The sequence below is a fragment of the Sceloporus undulatus genome, chromosome 2 (genome assembly GCF_019175285.1).
Source record: "Sceloporus undulatus isolate JIND9_A2432 ecotype Alabama chromosome 2, SceUnd_v1.1, whole genome shotgun sequence".
Taxonomy (NCBI): Eukaryota; Metazoa; Chordata; class Lepidosauria; order Squamata; family Phrynosomatidae; genus Sceloporus; species Sceloporus undulatus.
Window position 1 is genome coordinate 91939386 of NC_056523.1, and position 19686 is coordinate 91959071.

Genomic DNA, 19686 nt, shown 5'->3' on the forward strand with positions numbered 1-19686 from the left:
GACAAAATGTCTGATGAACATGCAGTACAATGAGGAAGGCTTTTCAAAGGGTTTGGAACATCCTTATTTTATTTTGAGTAACTTATACACTGAACATTTTGTCAAAGAGGTCGGCTAGTGTCTGTTATATTTTCTCCATTTGGGAAGCTAGAATATGACTTTCTGAATCTCGTTAGCAAGTTGCTGTTCAAAATGGCAGTGCTTTTCACTAGACTATGCATGTTATCTAGCTATGATATGTCTCTCCTAATGAACAGATTCCTGATTAGAGCTGAAACTTAATTCTCTTGTTTTCCCTTTTTCTCTTCAGTTCTACACTGAATGAAGCAAATACATCATCTACTCTATCCTGCGACAGCCCTCTATCCCAGCAGCAAGATCAAGAAGAACAAGAAGAACAAGAACTAAAGCCTGAGTGCTAGGCTCACTAGACTGTGTGTGTGTGTCCGTGTGTTTGTGTGTGTTCATGTGTTTGTGTGTGTCCATGTGGTGGTTGTACTTGGGAGTTCTAATGAAAAACTGACATATTCTTTTTCAACTCTTCCATACGGCAGTTGCAGCCTTCCTTCCTCCTTTGCTCTTCAGCCCAAGGCATAACCCAGACATTGTACATGGAACAGATGGAAAGCTAACAGTACAGCCCTAACTACCAGTAAGTTTGCATAGCTAAGGTCTATGTCATGTCCTAGCTTTTGTGGCTCTCCATGCTTCTTAAAGGGACAGTTTTCATTCCATTATCTAAACTAGGAGTGAGCCCAGTATATTGTTAAGACTCTGTTTGAAAGCTCCCACTTCCCTTAATACCCCCCTGACCTTATTGCAAGAGAGGAACAGATTTATGGATAAATGGAGTCTCCACTCCCCTTAATAAAACTGTCCCTATTGTATGAACTGAAAGAGAAGGCATCCAGGACCTCTGCTACAAATACCTTTCCTCTTGTTTCATTTTCTGTTTCTTGCAAGCTTATTTTTTATGCTGTAGTTGTTCACTTACTGGAGGATCAAATCTCACTTTAAAAAACCTGTCCTGAAAGTGTTGACTCTGTGTGTGTGTGTGTGTGTGTGTGTGTGTGTGTTTAAAGATCAGTAATGAGACACAGAGAAATGACTTAAGTTTTGGTCACTTTGCAAGGACTGCCCATTCAGGATAGTATTGAAATGATGACGAACAAATGAGAAATGATGACGAACAAATGAGCAAGCTCAGACATTGAACTTGGGTTCTCTTCTTTCTTTCCTGGGCTCTGCGGTGCTCGTGCACTAAGCCAGGTACCTCGAGAATAAGGGTACAATATTGCAGGTACAGTGAATTACAGGTACTCAAGGATATCAAGGCTTGGCAGTTGTCTAAATTAAACATAAATAATCATTTCACTTGCTCAAAGGCATACAGAACAAATGGAGACTGACAGCTAATGATTCAACTGTGGCAACAGCAGGATATCCCATCGCCAAGTTATTCTGTGCATGATAACTTTTCAACATTTCACTCATTTTACCGGAATCAGTGGAACCATCTGAGGCCAGTATGGGAATGAAAAATGGCTAGTAAGTTATCTCCTTCTCCCAGAGCACCTTGTGAAGAAAGACTTGCAGCTTGAATGGTAGAAAACTTTTCACCTTGGGTGGACATCACTAAATCTGCTGTCACTGGGTGGTGAGTCCTGTTCTGCTTCTAGTGGTGTGAAGGGGACAGTTGTCTGACCCTTTCTGTGAAGATCCAAACCAAGGCATAAATATTGTAGAAAAAACCTTTTGAGAAATAAATATTTGGATATGATGTAAATGGTGAGAAGACAGCATATCCCAAGGGCACCCTCACAGTCCTCTTTTTTAAAACAAGATAATATTTTTAAATTATAAAGTGAGAGATTTTCTCTTGCTTTGGTCTCTTCTATCTTTGCCAATGTTTTTGGGACTATCAGGCTTTGTGGTTAAATGCCATTTGGCCAAACAAGTGGCTAAACTATATTCCAAGTGTGGTTTCCAATATATGTTATATAAATGGATCGTGAACATTTCTGCCGATGTGCCTGAGAGCTAATCTGTGTGTGAAGCAAAATGAGCTAGCATCCAGCAGATTTCTGTTTAACCACGATTCCAAGCTGCTGTTCACTCAAAGGTGGAAACAGCTAGTTGGTAGGTTTCTTCTCAAGACAAATAGAGGGTGGGATTTTTGTGACGTTGGTGAAAAGGTTAACCTGCTCCTTTCCCCTGCATCATGGTTCTAGTCCTAATGGCTCTCCCCACTGGCTAATACAGGAGCTTAAAAACAAAAGAGGAAATAGAGTCACACATTTCATGTATTGCCTCTGTTGGCCCTCATTTTATCTGAGATGTAGATCATCTCCAGTCTTGCCTTATCCTGAAAGCCAGCAGTTAGAAAATTGCTTAATCCTAAAGCCTATCCTAGTTCTTTTCTGGCATCGGTAGTTCTTGTGTCTCTCCCACTCTACTAGAATGGCATGCTGGCTGTTTTCCTCAGTAGTTTGTTGTTAGCAATACTTTTATTTAATTTTGGACCATCTTTTCAACTGTCTTCCATACATAAATATGGGAAGGGGAAAGATTTTACACAAAGTTTCTTTTTTCCGCCAGGGCAATCTATTTACTGCTCATAACATTTTTGAAAAATGTTGGCCTCTGCAGCTACTGCTATCCCACTCCCAACTTTGTATTAGCTCTTTTTTCTAGGTATTATCAGTATTTGTTTATACAGTTAGATTAAGCAATAGCAACAGAACCATGGAATATTTTCAAAAGAAGCTGCCACATAAAAGGAACAATAGACATAAGAGACATTCTATAAATCATGGCCAGAATGTGACACGATTTTGGTGTAGCCTGAAATCCAAACTTGGTATATTGGACTATAACAACCAGAATGGCTATGCTTGCTGAGGGATTCTGGGAGTTGTAGTCTAAAAAAAGATAAGTGTGGTTTGATGTAAAGAATCTTCTTATGTTCCACCACAGGATGTTAGTATAACCTGAAAAATATTCCAGCATTTTAAGAGCACAATTGCTATTGAAAGGGATGTAGTGCCTTAGCTCTAGAGCTGCATCTGGGCAGTTATGCACTTCAACAGCTGTCCTTTTTGGAGGACTGAGAAACAACCTTTGTCTTTTGCTGCACTGAGCTACATAATCGTTTGGATTCACATCTTTGTGAGACAGTGCAGCTGAAGCATTCCAGTGCTGAAAGGAAAGTTGATTCAAGGGCCAGTAGAGCGACCAGGTGACGTTGCCAAGGTGGGGTCCACCACTCCTGGACTGAAGTAACATCAGTGGCTCCTCCCATAGCTAGTGCAACATGGTCTAAAATATTTGAAGAGGTTCAAGGATAATGATTCAGTTGTCCCACATATTGTACAGTCCATTTTGAACTTTTTCTTAAAAGTTCTCCTCACTCAAAAGCTGAACAATATGAGATTTGTCATTGAGAGAACAGATGGGAAATCCATTGGCAAAGGCATTTCATACAGAGGTATTTCAAATGCTGCTGTTCACTCTGATTTGCTGGAGCCCAGTTGCCAGATGATACTGGGTTTAGTGGGTGCTAAATCACAAAAAAATCAGACTAGTGGAAAGGCCCTGAACCACACAGATTGGATTCTGCCATTGGCAAGACTAAAGCACTGGGAAGCAGAAGACAGTTAAACCAAGGTCCCATCTGTTCCTATACATTTTATAGCCACAATTTGGTCTCTGTTGTCCCCCCCCCCCAAAGTGAATCACATCCCCTTAGTCTTATTTTATTATATTGCTATCATTTGGCTTGCTTCGTGTTATTTTATTTTAAAAAATATCATATAGAAATGAGTCAAATCCAGATCTTTACATCCTGTCTGAAACATGCTTAACTCTAGAATATTTAGTCTCAGGTTTAAGTTTAGTCTCATCTCCTGGGGTTTTACACATTTTCCTTTCTATAACATTTTAATCTACAGCTGTTGCAACATTACTAGCTCAGATATATGCACCTTCCTTCAGCCAGTCACACTGCTATGTAGCCAGAGTATATCAGAGAAATATTGTCACACTACAGTGTTATGTTCTGAAATGCTTATAAGATTGATGTGTATACAGTTTTACTCTTTATTTGATTGTTTTGTGTTATTAAGTAAGGATGGAAAATAGTGCAGATTTATATTTTTGTTGTTGCTGTGTAATCCAGAGCACGTTGGGCCTTGCAATACATGAGTTGCCTTGTCCACTCTTTCAAGGGCCAACAGGTCCTTCATAGATGGAAGGACAAGAAACAGAAGTGCAATTAAGCAACAAGGAGGAAGTAGGCCAGTACTGGAATAAAAAAGCCCTCAACCACATCCAACATAGTTTCACCAGCTCCTTGAAGTTAACAGATCATTCAGTAACAGTATGATAATTCAAAATCCAGTGAGCATTGGAGAAGCAAGCTGATTCCCTTTCATTTGCAAACTTCTAAATATATCTAAATTGAAGCCCCCATGTTGTTGGGGTGGTTTTTTTTGTTTGTTTGTTTGTTTTCATGGCCGACATGTTTGTTGCAATACAAAATGAATATTCAGCAAAATTAAGGAGAACTCTTCTATTTTTGTTCAGGTAATGATTCTCTGAAAATAGGTTAAATATATTGACCATGTAAGAGAGCCAGCATGGTATGACTTTGGACATCAGGGTTCAAATCCTAACTTGGCCGTGCAAACCCACTGGGTAACCTTGGGCAAGTCACACTCTCTCAGCCTTAGAGGAAGGCGATGACAATCTCCCTCTGAAGAAACTTTCCAAGATAACCTCATGATAGATTTGCCTTAGGATTGCCATAAATTGGAATTGATTCGAAGGCACGCAACAACAGCAAGCAAACATAAAGCACAGAGGGAATTTGCGTTTGCCTTATCCTGGCTCAATTTCCAGGAAATATAAATGGATGCTTGATTTACTGGTTGCTCTCAAAGAGCTGGTTATCCTGAAGCATTCCTGGGAATCTTAACAGTTCTTAGGATATTGTTGGACCACAACACCCAGCAATACTAGACAAGAGTCACTGGGAGTTACAATTCAACAATATCTGGAGGGCCACATGATTCTCATCCCTGTTGTAAAGAAGAGACATGGTGGTTGTTAAATTGCCATTCAGAGAGCAAAGTTGGTTCCTGCAAATAATGCTCTATGACATTTGGGAAAGTTCCAAGGGCATAACCAGGACAACATTCTCCCCTCCCCCCCTCCCCATACACACACATACACATACACACTATTTGTTACTTGGTTTTGTTCAAGGATTTACAGCTGTCTGCACTTTAATCTTGTGATTTGTCCTTGATTGTTCACATTTATTTTGCTTCTTGCGAGTTTTGTTAATTCCCCATCCAAAAAATTAATATCTCATCCAAAAGGAGCAATTAACCTGAATTACTGTCACATGCAATTTCTCATTCCAGTCATTGTCCCTCCCTCCCTCCCTCCCTCCCTCCCTTGATTTTGTAAGCTAATTTTATGCAAAGGCACCCCTGAACTAATTCACCTTGTTCATATCTTCATTTTCATGTTGGAGGAATCAGAGGAAACTTTTTCTAACTATGTAACTCCAGCTTCATAGATCCTTCTCAAAATTTGCACCATCTCACATGTTAGTGGAAGTTGAGGTATGAAGATGAAAACTTTCTACAGAAGGCAGCTAGGCTTACATATTTCATGTATTGCTACAAAAGGCACTGGAATGGAGACCATATGGATTTCATTCTGCACATTTGCCTTAGTGAACTCACATTCTTTTGCAGAGAACCTAACCAATGTGTTTGTAAATTACTACAAAGATATGGGCATTACTTCACACAAAGGCACTTTCATGACTAAAGGAACATAATCAAGTAAGTCATGGTAATGGTACAGAAAGAGCAGCCTAATGAAATGCCACTGACTGCTGTTGGAGTTACTTTGGGCCTGAACAGATAGGCCAAAATAAAGCTGCTTCGGGTCACTTTGGAGATATGCTGTTTAAATGCTGCATACGTTCTAAGAGGCTGGAAGCCACACTAAAACCATGCTCCAGTCCTAAGGACTGGAGTACAGATTTGGTGCAGCTTCTGGACTCTTAAGATGCCTCTGTCATTTAAACAGCATACCTCCAAAGTGACCCAAAGCAGCTTTATTTTGGCCTGTCTGTTCGGGCCTTTTTTTACTTTATAGGAAATGGCAGCACAGAGAAAAACAGAAAGATCTATTGGCTGAATGGGCCAGGCACCTAATTGAGAATTTTTTGGCTGGAGTTCATAATAAGACCCCTGCCTACTCAGACAGTTTTGCACACTGGGACAGGTTTTTGTGCATAGCCTTTGTCTGCAACCTGTGCATGCAGTTGTGAACTGGATTCCAATGTCCGCAGGCACAGTAGCAGGATTCATCCTTCTCTTGTATTCATGCAGGTGTCCCATCTCATCCAGTGCTGGAGGGGATGGAGTGCAGTCCATGCATTCACTTGTCCCCTGTATATACCTACCAGGCAGGTAGAGAAAGGGGAAATTTATCAGAGATGGGCTGACACGTTATGTTTCATATTGCTTTATTTCAGGCAACTGCAGCTGGAATGCACTGAAGGGGTAGATGTTTGTAGGGGACAATCAATCAATTTCCTGAACTGTTTCTTTTGTCAAGCATTCTTCCAGTTTGAGTCACATTGTGTGTGAGTGTATACATGCACACATAAAAGCAGTCAGGAGGTAATGTCCATATTCTCTCCTGGAAATCCCGCTATCTTCTGCTTAACGTGTACTAGCAATAAGAGGCTCACACCTTCCCAAGCTTCCAAACTTTATTTATAAAAGTGTCTTGCTCAAATCAACTTAGTTTTCATTGCAGAAATATTGCACACCCAGTTCTCCTGAGTCTCAGATCTGTGCATTAGCCACTGCCCAATGCTTGTCTTTTGGCAGAGACATAGAGACTCTTTCCTGGTTACAGTGCTCTCTGAATGGGAAAATGAAAGCCCATGTCTTTTCCCCACTTTTAATTCTTTCCTAAACCACCGTGGGGGGCAAAACAGAAAAGTGATTGAATAAAGGTACCAAAGATTTAGCATTATTCTAGGTTTACAAATATATGTTAATACACTCATTAAGCCACATTTGTATCAGTGAGATACTATTTTATTCTGTAAACTTGTCATGTGTATTTTTAAAGAAAGTTTTTTTAAAAAAAAGAATTAAAAAGCTTTTAAAACCTGGTTCTTTCTCAATGATCTTATTACAGCCTCTTCCTCAGTTTCTGGAAATGTGGGGGTTAAGGTTTCTCATGGTTTTCCCTGCATTGAACATGATTTCCAGCATCAAGCAGAAGAATGTTAATATGCTTAAAGTAACCCCAGGGCTTAGGGCAAGCTTAGTGGTGGTACCAAGGAGAGAGATGGCATATAGCAAAAGGGGTAAGCTAAAGGGTAGAATGGGAATGGGACAAGGGATCTTTGAATTATTGAGCAGATGAAGAGTCATTGGGCTGTCAAAGAAGAGGTTGTAGGTGCTGTCTGGCTGTGAAAAGAAGCCACACAAGCAAAGTTTCTAAAAGCAGATGTTAGGTCTGGCTGGTGTATGTATGCTGCTAACTTGCACCTCTGGAGATGTGATTCCTGGCCAAATGATTCTTTCTTCAAACTCTGGGCCTCTTCAGATATCTGGACCTCCACCAGTGTCAAATCAGCACTGAAGGTGAGACTGAAGTTGTTACCTTTCATCCCGTAGCCCTAAGTGACAAAAGCTGGTTTGAACATGAGTTTTTAAAAATCTATGTGAAAAAAATATTTTTGTGATGAGAAAATGCAAGCTAAGTATTCCTTTTCTTTATTTACATCAAAAGTGCCAATCATATGCACACACTGGACTGAAGCTTTTCCATGCATAAGAGTACCACACTGGGGAATCCACACATTTGACTATCTGCATTGGCCTAGTTGCAACTTCTCTTGCAGTTGTGGGCAGGTGAGAGGTGTAATGTTGTGTTTTGTGATTCCCATCCAAAGTTAAGGTTCATTATGCCCTGGTGTGACCTGCTCATAGGTTGAGAATATTGGAAAAGGATATCATCCCATGTTTTCTGGCTGTGGAATGGGATTGGGAGGGAACAGTCTGTTTTGCATATATTGATCTATATGTTGCCAGTTTTACATACATACTGATTTAACTTCCAAAAAATCAACTAGCTTCAGAATTCATCTAAAATCTTCTGCCAGGCAAGAAGCAAACACCAGAAAGAACAATCAGTGCTATCCAAAAATATCCAGACCTGATCCTTCTCAGAGGACAGAAGGACAGATATTTGACTTGTGAGCACCTAATGCCCATTCTAAATAATAATAATTTACTGTCCAAGAAATTTATTTCCCATTAATTAGGCAACCGTTTACATCTCTCTCCTAGAAGTAATTTTCTGTGGCATGTTCTGAACCCAGATCCAAGGTGGGCTGCTGTAGATTTTCAAATGCATTCTGTTTGTTTCCTTGCTTGTTTGTTTTAGCAAAAACATTTATATTGCTCTTTCTAAAAGATGTACCTCCATAGTAGAAAGCATAGTAAAGAAACTGGCTGGGAACTGACATTGTGGTCTTTTAGTCATAAAATCAGCTGTAGACTTTTTGAATAAAATAATCCCCAGGCTTGTTATTTTTCACCTTTTAAAATTTAGTGCTTTTTAACTCTTGAACTACTGCTGTTGGATACATACAGATTTTTTTGTTAATTTTGTTTTAAATTTTTATTTATATATTATGTGCTCTCTCTGTCTGTCTGTCTCTCTCTCTCTCTCTCTCTCTGTATACACACACACAGAGACACACAGACACACACTTATATGTATATGTATAGCTATGTACATATATAGATATAGTTTTAAAGTGCTGAAAGAAAGTTTACAATGTAAACTTGATAACTAAATCATTTAGTAAAATTATTTAGCCCTGTAAAATGGCAGCTTTAATATATCCACATGGATGTGTACTATTGACAGGTTTCAAGTTACAAAGATTTTTCTGGAAAAGAAAATACTGTAAAACAAATTCAAAGTTTCAAAATCCATTGTTTTTTTCAACCAATCTCTGCTGGCAACATATTGTGGAGGTTTTTCAACTTCATTCTGTTCAGAGCATTAATACACACACACACATGAATGGACATATCACTTGTTTGCCATTGAATTTAAATTCAAGTGTTACTTGTTAAAATTATTTATCACTTGCAATCAGTGAGCTATAATGCAATATTCACACATTACTGTCAATCTTAATGTTCATAACAAGAAAATTGCTAAAATGAGCCAACCTCACAAAAGCTACATTTTGCAGCAACAAGTAAACATTATTGGTATTCTCATTAAAATGTTTTTTTGGGGAAAAGTTAACACAGCCTTCCTTATTCAATACAGTTTTGTGAATAGAAGTATTACTTTTGATTCAAACTTCCAAACTCTGAGTTAAGCTCAGAGGATCTTAGCTGCTCCTAAACTGCTCAGTGATTCATACACATGTGTAAAATAAGACGGGGGGGGGGGGGGGCTTAATTCTACAGTGGCCCCATAAGTCCCTGAAATTTCTCTTACAGCTGAACTGCCTTGTAAGGTGTCTTGAGTCCCAGCTTTTGTGGGAAAGTGAGGTATAAGTAAATCTGTATGATACACTACATCATAAGCTGAGATATCAGCGAAAGAGTCCAACAAAGTTGAAGACCATAAGAAGGACCCTGTTCAACCAGACCACAGCCTATCTAGTGTAACATTCTATCTACACAGTGGCCAGTTTCCCATAGGGCACCAAAATACAGGGCATGAGTTCATTTACACACTCTATTTTTTATTCTCAAAGGGAATATTACAAACAAACATATTGTTTCTAATACTGAAATTTTCCTGTAGCTGAAGATATGGCCCATATTGGATACAGATCAGTTACTGCCAAGATGAGGAACTGGCTGGATGGCCTTTTCATTAGAAGCCAAGTCCTGATTCATATGGGGAGACTGAGCTGTTGCAGTCATGACTGGTATTTTTTGTCTATCAACATTCAGTAGCAGTTGAGTCAACAAGAAGGAAAAATAATCATCCCATTCCCATCAAAGAAAAAAAGTATGTTTACCAGTGCTAGTCTTGCTCCTTGTTTATGCTTAGGCCTTTTGTGGGAAGAGAAGAACTGAGCAAAAGGTTGTGAGGAAATCTTAGGAATCCACACACACACATACACACATTCACTTTCCAAGACAGTAATCTTATTCCGAGATTCTTCCCTCTTATCCTAAGAACCAGATAAGAGAGGCTAGGCCCTGAGAGCTGGAAACCCCAACTGCGGCTGCATCTGGGGGCCAAAGGGGAAGGCTAGTAGAAGAACTCTGGTGAAATCTACGCTCCCTCAGTGTTCATACAAGATCTCAGTCACTGAGTGTTACTGATCCCAGAAAGCCTCAGTATTAGCTGGCCATTCAACTTTTCATGTCGGGCAGAAGCAAGTAGTAGTTTGGGTCTGTAAGTCTTCCTCAAAGAACAGGATATTCCTGGATCAAGGAAAACACATTAAATACTTATCTGTCTTTAAATTCAATTTGTTTTCTGTTTTGAGAGATGTTAGTAAGTAACCACTACTTTTCAGTTGGGCAACTGAGTGTAGAGCTGCTTCCCATATTCAAAAGAAGAGATTTGTTAGCCATACTTGAAAGCATTCCATTAGTTCTAGAAAACTGGAAACACATCAGCCGAGGAGATTTTTGCAGACCTTACAGTTGCAAGCCAGTTAGTCCTGCTGCCTGTCTGCTGCCCTTCTGCAATGGGCATCTCTGTGGAGACAAACAACTGAGAAGCCACTGAAAGACAGTTTCCTCTCCCAGCAGATGATTTAGTACTTGTTCCTTCCTTCAAGTGAGTCAAGTTCCCTTCGAGTTGGCATTTGTTCTTGGAAAAATTAATAAATAGAGTAAGAAATATTTTAAAAAAATAAATTCCCCTTTGGTTAAAAACGTGTGGTCAAGACTTTTGAGCAGTAGTCTGATCAGCTTAGCTTGTTGTGTTCTTAGTTGTATATTTAAATATCAAATGGTGGAGGTATCTAACCTCATAAATCACTCACTAATGATTTACCACATTTCTTAGTTCACAAGTCAGTAAATAATGTGCCCTACCCATTGCACACACTGTCAGGGATGCTTTGATTGAGAGTTCCTGCAGGGTGTTGGACTGGATGGCCCTTGTGGTCTCTTCCAACTCTATGATTCTATTCTTTTTATGGATTTTAGCTAGCTAATCAGTTTATTCAAACTGGTACATTTCCCACATCCTACTCAAGTTATTAGACTGATAGCTTCTTCTTGTGTATAAAAGGCTTGTTTTGTTTACTTGTTCAGGCTGTGGGGCAAAGTTATGGTTAACAGCTAAAGTGCTGGCCAACTGTGGCACTGTTGCCTCATTTTGCAGTTTCTTGCATTTACACCCCCGTATGACTCTCCCTGTGCTGCCTGTGGGGTGGTAATAGTAAAAGGGGATTGGATGTCGGACACCCATAGTGGGCTGTAGAAGCAGTTTCAAAGTGTTGCATCGGGCCCATGGAGAGCTAGTTGCCCATGCTGGATTTATGGGATTTATATTGCCGTGATTATGTGCCTTAAGGAACCATATGGAACCACTGAATTTCTGATTTTTGTTTTGTTTTCAGGTGGTTTTGTGGGAGGGTTTTGTTTTTTGTATGCTGTTTGTTTTTGATGCAAATAAACCATGTAGCCATAGATTTCCAGCTAAAGATCATCATCATATATGCTATTAAATAAGAATTATACTTTCAGGTTAATTGAAATGAATGCAGGGTGATTCAAAATGTAGAAGTAAAGCTGTTCTTATTCAGTTTTGCTTTATTCTTTTGCAATTTTGCAACTCCTTTGCCTACCTCATACCATTGCAGTATGCCCTTTACTTGTTTCTTACACTACACCACTCACACCACTCATTTACTAGGGTGGCATGCCTAGAATCTGGGTAAAACTTGGCTATCTGGGCCATATGGTAACTCTAACATGGGTAGGATTGCACTGCACAAACCCTTGCTGACCTTTGCCACAATGACAGATGACTATTGTGTTCCAAGTAGCTAATCTGCTCTTCAGCATGTCAAAATGCATTTAGATAATAGTGAGAACAACTCCCACTTGAATAATTTCTTCAATTAATGTTGGAGAGAAAAGCATTGACTCTTTAGGCTCAGTTCAGGGCTGGATCAAACTTACTGTTCCATGATGATCTCTCCAGACTGTTATTTACATAGAGGAGCCATGTTGGGGCAGAACAATGGCCTGTATAGTCCAACCTTCTGTTCACACCATGGCTAATCAATTTCCTATCAGACGTCCTTTAGCAAGGCATGGGTGCAGCAGCTGCAGTCTCCATTTTATGTTCCTTGGCATTCTGAAGTGCCTATAGCCAAAGTGACATTAATTAAATGTAAATATTCAAAATTTGCCAACATCTCATATTTTAAATGCAAAAATTCAAAAGCTCGCCTCAACATTCTAATATTGAACGAGGAGGAGTATTTTGTAAAACAGCATATTTATGGATTTGGGGGTTCCTAGATCTCAGAGCCTGGACCATCTTCAGTTTTCAAGACAAGGGGGAAGAATCTGAGGACAAAACCACTTCTTTGAAAATCTTGGTGAGTGGTTGTTTTTTTTAATGAATGGCATCCTTTATGTAATTGTGGCTGATTTATTATGCTTAATGGCATTGCTGGTGCTGTCCCTTGTAATATCACCAGCATCTATTTCTTGTGACATCACAAAAGTGTGTCTCCAAGATTTAGATTGTGGCCCTGAAATCTCAGGACTTGGGAACCCATCCTCTAATGATCTCAGGGAGACAGGAGTGAGGACTGCTGTTTTCAAGCCCTGTTTGTGGTTCTGCTGGACACATATGGCTAACTTTTGTGGGAAACAGACTGCAGGATGAAAATAACATAAAATAATACTTTTTGATGTTACAACTCTCAGAATCCCTAGCCAGCATGTCCTGTGACCACAGGCAAGAGGAGGCTCTCACAGCTCCTATGCAGTGGAGCCATTGAAGTTGCTGCTTCATCTTGGCACCATTATATCTGTGGTGGTAGCTTTGGTGGTGGCATGAATTGAAAGGTATGACCACTAGAGGGGTTGAGGAGCCAGTCCCTGCCCAAGACTTGGTGTGGGCCATATGAGCCCCATCAAACATAAACCAGAAGTGACCAGAGATTCTCTTCTCGTTTAGCAACTCCTCTTTTCCCATGCACCTTGTTTTCCTTCAGGTTGATTAAAGGCAAAAGTCAATTATCATTTCAAAAATTCAAAATATAAAAACATTGGATGAAATGTAGATCGGGCCTGATTATAGCTTGAGTCCTAATCTGGGAGACAGGCAGGATATACAGTGTGTGTGTGTGTGTTAAAAAGTGATGGATAAATGCATAGATGGATGGCAAGGTTGTGGGATGCTCAATGAAATCCCCCCACCCTAAAGAAGATTCCCATCCCTGTTTTAATCTGATCTAGTAAGCCTTTTCTTATGTTGTTAACATATCATTCACTTTGAGCTACTACACCAGAAACCTAGGGTAGGACAATTTCCATGTACAGTATTCCGCAGAGAATTCCTTCTGGAATACATGGATGTGTTTTAGGAAACTGGAAATGATGTCACATCACTTCCAGCTTTATTTCTGGCCTGCTTGGGGTAAGTGTATTAGGGGGTTGTGGAGGCAGAATTAAGAAAAATTGTCACATTTTCAGATGGGTTGGGGACATGGTGAACTTTTCTCAGTAAAGTTTGAGAGTTAGAGTGCCATGATGGAGAAAGTCCTATCCAGAATCATCATCTGTCTCACTTCTAATAAGAGAATGTGGAAAGTGCCCTTAGAAATGGGGGGAAAAGAGAATTTTTTAAAAAAGAATTTAGTAGGAAAGAAATTAAAGAAATTGAAAACCCATTTATGAAAAATATATTAGAAATATGGAATAAATATAAAAAAGGATTAATGAATGAAAACTCAATGATAACACCAATAATAATGGAAAAATCTTTCCCAAAAATGTAAAAGATTTATTAGATAAAGAACTAAAGGAAAGGAAAATAGATAAAATAGAAAATTGGATGGAATTAAAAATAGGAAAAGAAAACATAAAAGAAAAACTTAGGGGAATAAATATGTCCTGATTACATTTTATGCAAATAGAACAATGGTTTAAAAATTGTAAGAAAAAAAATATAGAAAAAGGAAAATATACACAATTTGAACTAATAATCCAGAAAGGAAAAGAAATGGAGGAAAATGAAAATATGAAAGGTACAACTAGTAAAATTTATAAAATATTAATGGAAAATAAGAGGAAAAATTAAATCAAATTATTTTAAAAGAAATATGGGAAGATGAATTAGGATGTAAAAATTTGTGATAATGAATGGAATAAGACTTGGGAACAAAGACATTTGAAAAATTTATTGGTGTGAATTAAGGAAAATTATTATAAATTGATCTGAAAATGGTATTTGACACCAGTGAGATTATATAATATAAACAAAGATAATTCAAAATATTGTTGGAGAGGCCGTCAGGAAGTAGGATCATATTATTATTATTATTATTATTATTATTGAATCATAGAATCATAGAATCATAGAATCGTAGAGTTGGAAGAGACCGCAAGGGCCATCCAGTCCAACCCCCTGCCATGCAGGAAATCCAAATCAAAGCATCCCTGACAGATGGCCATCCAACCTCTGTTTAAAGACCTCCAAGGAAGGAGACTCTATCACCCTCCGAGGGAGTGCATTCCACTGTCGAACAGCCCTTACTGTGTACATAAATCAGACATTAGGAATGGGTATAAACAAAAACTAGTGTGTATATATATATATATACACACACACACACACACACACACACACACACACACACATACACATGTGGTGGCAATGTAAATATGTACAAAAATTTTGGGAAATAGTAATGTTAGAGATAGAAAATATCATGTATATAAAAATAGATAGAAAACCAAACATAGTTCCAGTTCCGTAATGCAATAGAGTGGTTCGTGTGGGAGCCTACTGGAATGTGGTCTTTGCAGGTTTACTCCAAAATAAAGCTCAATGAATTCACTTTCTCAAAGTGTTATACACTCCCAAATTCTGAGGAGAACAAGCTGCAGATGGTCATGGGTGCTTCAGTGGTAGAATCTATGATTCACATATATAAAGGTCTTACTGTCAGTCCCTGGCATTTCCAGTGAAGGCTGGACCTTTACTCTGGAAAGCCAATTTTAGCTGATGCAAACAATGCAAGAAAGACTAATGGTCTAATTCAGGGGTAGGCAACCTACGGCCCGCGTGCTGGATCCGGCCCGGCGAGGCCTTGGGACCGGCCCCAGCCCAGTCCTGCCGCCGATTGCCACCGGGGCCTTTGGCCTCTTGTGCGAGGGCGTGGGGCCTTTGGCCTATCAGGAGGAGGCGGGCAAGGGGGGCAAGCGGCGGGCAAGCGGTGGGCAGGGGGGGCAAGGGGGGCAATTGTCTATAGAAGCCTCAGAAACATGCATTTATATTAACATTTTTTAAAAAATCAGCAAATTTTTCAGCTTGTCCTCCATTTTTTTTAAAAAAGTGTCCTCCATTTGAAAATTTTGTCCTACATTTGTCCCGGTTTATTTCTTTATATAATTTTTAAAAATTATTTAATTATTTATTTTTTGGTTTTGCCCCCCCCCCCCAAGTTGTCTGAGGGACAGCAACCCGGCCCCCAGGTCAAAAAGGTTGCCTACCCCTGGTCTAATTCAATGTAAGGCAGTTTCATACTGTATGTGAGCTTCCAAAAGCATGTGGGTTACCAGTATTGAAGAGAAGGGGACAGATCAAATTTAGTGCCTTCTAATGTGTTGTGAATACAACTCCCATAACCAAGATTTAATGCATGCCCCCAATTCTTATATTTCTTTAAAAAAACAGGATCCACACACACAACTGCTCCAGTTGTTGGGCACGTGCACAGCAGGATCATGGCCCAAATCATTTTAAAAAACATAAGGTTACTGTGAAGTACAGATGCTTCCCTTCCTTTACTTCCCATTTTCAGCTGCTGACAAATCTGAAAAGTCACCAAGAAGCATGAAAGAGGGGGCTTTTTTACTATCTTTTCATGCTCTTTTTGCCCTGGGTTATCCACTGTTTTCACCCAAGATATGCAAATAAACTTTAACATAGGCTCGGAACAGACGGGTCTTTGAGGCACCCTCGTCATGTGCGAGGGTTGCCTGGTGGGCGGAGCGCCCACACACATGTGACGAGGGCGCTGCAGCTGCGGTGCGTGCTTTGCAGTGTCGCAGCAGTACCACAAAAAGGAGCCGCTTCCGGGCGCTCCTTTTTTGCTCCGCAGCAGTGCCACACAATTTGGTTGCTGCAGCACTCCTGCAGAGCAAAGAGAGGCGCCGGGGAGGCGCCTCTTTCTGGCAGTCTGTACCCCACCATAATTCATTTGTGATCCCAAACAATACTGCATGGTGAAAGATTATAAGAATATAAGAAGAACACTGCTAGACTAGCAATGCTTAACCAACACACCTTGTATTTCATCACTGACCACAGATCCTTCCCTGCCCTTCATACAGAATGAGTATCCAGAGTTATCTGTATTTTGTATGAAGGGCAGGAAAGGATCTATGCTCAGTCATGAAATAGAAGGTGTGTTGGCAAAGTCTTTAGTCTAATCCAGCAAGGTTCTTCGTATATTCTTATGATGAGTATCCAAAGTTATCTGAAAGAGATCTATCTTTCAATCCATTCCATCAAGTTTCCAATATGACTTTTATATCAAGAAGTCCAACTCTCCCATCTAGGCTCAGAAGCTTCTCGAACTAGTATATAAGCATCCCGTTCCAAATTTTTCTAGTGTGTACATTTTGCCTTATTACTTTCTGAACAGCCATCATGTCCTTCTCTACATTCATTATGTAGTTCTGTTGTACCCCCATTAGGATAGTCAGAAACACTGTCAACTTCATCCCACAGGAATCTCTTTAAAAGCGGTTCTACCAGCTTTTAATACTATGCCAAACCAAAGAACTCCAAATCATCTCATGAGTGTATTGAGCCCTTTCAGTTGCCCTTACTAGAGAATTTCAAAAAAATAAAAAATAAAAAATTGAAGATCTTGGTAACTTTGGATTTTAGCTTTCTACATAGTAATCTAAACTTGGCTTCCAGACACCTACATTTGGGTATGTTTAACCTGGAGAAGAAAAGGTTAAAATGTGACCTGATGGCCATATTTAAACATTTGAAAGGGTGTCATATGAAAGACGGAGTAAGTTTGTTTTCTGCTGCTCCAGAGAATAGAATCTGAATCAATGGATTCAAACTACAGGAAAAGTGATTCCCCCTCAACATTAGGAAGAACTTCTGGATAGTAAGAATTATCCGACAGTGTAATATACTGCCTCAGAGAGTGGTGGAGTCTCCTCCTTTGGAAGTTTTTAAATAGAGACTGGATGACCATCTGTTGGAAGTGCTTTGATTGTGTCTTCTTGCATGGCAAGGCCTGGACTGGATGGCCCTTATAATCTCTTCTAGTTTCAAGGAGTCTATTATTCATTTCCCCATGCCACTGGTGCCAATATGTACTACCACTATTGTCAACACTCCCCTTTGTCAATCTATCTAGATGAATCGTCACATGTTCTACTTCTGTTCCAGCCAGACCTGTAACTGTGAAAGATGCAAGACCATCTCTCCATTGCTTTCCAATGACTTCCCAGTCCTAGGAAGCCTCTACCTCTGAGACAATACAAGGTGAGAAAACAGATCTATATCCCAAGGGATATAGCCATTTGAAGGTCACACAAAGCAGTTTCTGAGGCAGACAGCACCTTCTAAGTACATTTTGTGTGTCCTGGAACCTTCCCACACAAAGCCCTCTCCATGTTTGACATCAGGTCTCAGTTCCTTAATATGCAAGTAAACATGTTAAGTGAGCATGTACAGGATTGTAGCCAAAATGTTTGACATGTTTTCCCCTACTTCCCCAAGGGTCAAGGCTGTCAGGTTTTAGATTTTGTGGATCAAAGTACATTGGAAACTTATTGGGGTCATGGGATGACATTATATACATTTTAGTTACTTTTCTGCATTGGTTCAGTTGCAACATAATGACCCCTCTGTCTCGTTTCCTTCTTTCTTTCTAAGCTCTGTCATATGACGTCTGGCAACAAAACTGTGGATGTCACACAGAAGTGATAGATCCCTTCTCATTCCCTTCTTCCTCATTTATGGAGGGTCTGCATTGTGGCAGTGGTTCCCAACCTTTGGTCTTCCATTTGTTTTGGACTTCAAATCCCAGAAGCTCCAAGCAACTTGTCCAACAGACAGGAATTATGGGAACTGAAGTCCAAAACATTTGGAGGACCAATGGTTAGCAACCACTGTGATAGAGTATATCACCCTCTCTTTATTAGAGAAAGAATGGCTATTGTATATGGTATAGTGGTTTGAGTGTTGGAGACCAGGGTTCAAATCTGCCCTCGGATATGGAAACCCACTAGGTCACCACATTTTTTCAGCCTATGTGGCAGTCAATAAGGAAACCACCTCTGAATAAACCTTGTCAAGAAAACCCTGAGATAGGGTCACTATATGTCAGAGTTGACTTGAAGGCACACAACAACAACATTTTTTTAAGTGTGTATGATTCTGGAATAGTTTAACTTGCAACTAGATCTGTGGAGAGGCTCCCATAATGTGATCTGATCCTCTAGACAATGAAGAATTCCAGAGATGTTTTGCAAAAGTGATTCTCTCTTCTAGTGCATGCATAGCATATGAGTTTCATGCTTTCAGGACCCATGAATGGGTAGAGTTTGGCAGCCAACATGATTCCCCATCCCTCAACCCCACTCCACCTCTCCACCCCACCCCATCCCACCTTTCCCTTAGACATTTCCCTTAGCAAATTCCTGAATAGTATTGCTGTCCATGAATGGTCTTTTCAAATTTGAATGGTCTTTTCACATTTTAAACCCCTTGTGAACATGGGCAGATTTGATGTAAGAGGGGAAAGGGGGGGGGACTTTCAGTGGGGCAGCTGCCATTTCTCTCCCTAGTTGTTGCAGAAGAAGCTTGAATTTTGTTTTTTGTTTTTTGGTTTTTAAATTACACACTTGCTCGCATGCTCTTCTTTTTCTAACTAAACTAGGAATTTCCTAACTTGTGGTCATCTTAAAAAAGGAGAAGTTTCTTCTCCAGAGCAAAAAACAAAAAACAAAAACCCCAGATCCAGAGACTGCATGGCTGAAGAAAGGCTAGCAGCATTTTCTGCTTCATTTCCTTCTTTCTTATCAAAGCAGACCCACTAGACCAAGAAGGTGCAGCAGCACACCTGGCTGGTGCTGGCAGGACGCCTTCCCTCCAGGGACAATGGGCCCAGCTGTCTTGATGCTTCTGTTAGGAACCATCTACCATGGTAAGTCTGCTTTTTGTCAGTCACACCCACACTGGTGGCAGCTCCTATGGACGCTGGAGAATGGTTAGATAATCCAGTTTTCAGAACTGGCCTAATTCTATCTCTTTGGCTATCTGTGTGTCAGAGTTTTAAGAGTTGTTTGTTTGTTTGTTTGTTTGACTAAAGTTCATAAAATCTCCCAGTCAGCATGGCCAGTGGCTGTGTTGGCTGAAGGATAT

At 39.9% G+C, this 19686-nt stretch overlaps 2 protein-coding genes across 3 annotated transcripts in view; both read left to right on the forward strand.

Moving 5' to 3' along the window:
• PDGFRB (platelet derived growth factor receptor beta) overlaps window positions 1-6011 on the forward strand; it is a 121517-nt gene extending 115506 nt beyond the window's left edge. For both annotated transcript variants that reach the window (XM_042453226.1, XM_042453227.1), the window contains one exon: window positions 311-6011. In XM_042453226.1, coding sequence (XP_042309160.1) covers window positions 311-422 — 112 coding nt within the window. In that variant the 3' untranslated portion in view covers window positions 423-6011. The remainder of the gene's footprint in view (window positions 1-310) is intronic.
• A 13271-nt stretch (window positions 6012-19282) lies between these two features.
• Window positions 19283-19686, forward strand: part of CSF1R (colony stimulating factor 1 receptor) — a 54535-nt gene continuing 54131 nt past the window's right edge. The window contains exon 1 of the mRNA XM_042455127.1: window positions 19283-19468. Within this exon, the coding sequence (XP_042311061.1) occupies window positions 19423-19468 (46 nt within the window). The 5' untranslated portion in view covers window positions 19283-19422. The remainder of the gene's footprint in view (window positions 19469-19686) is intronic.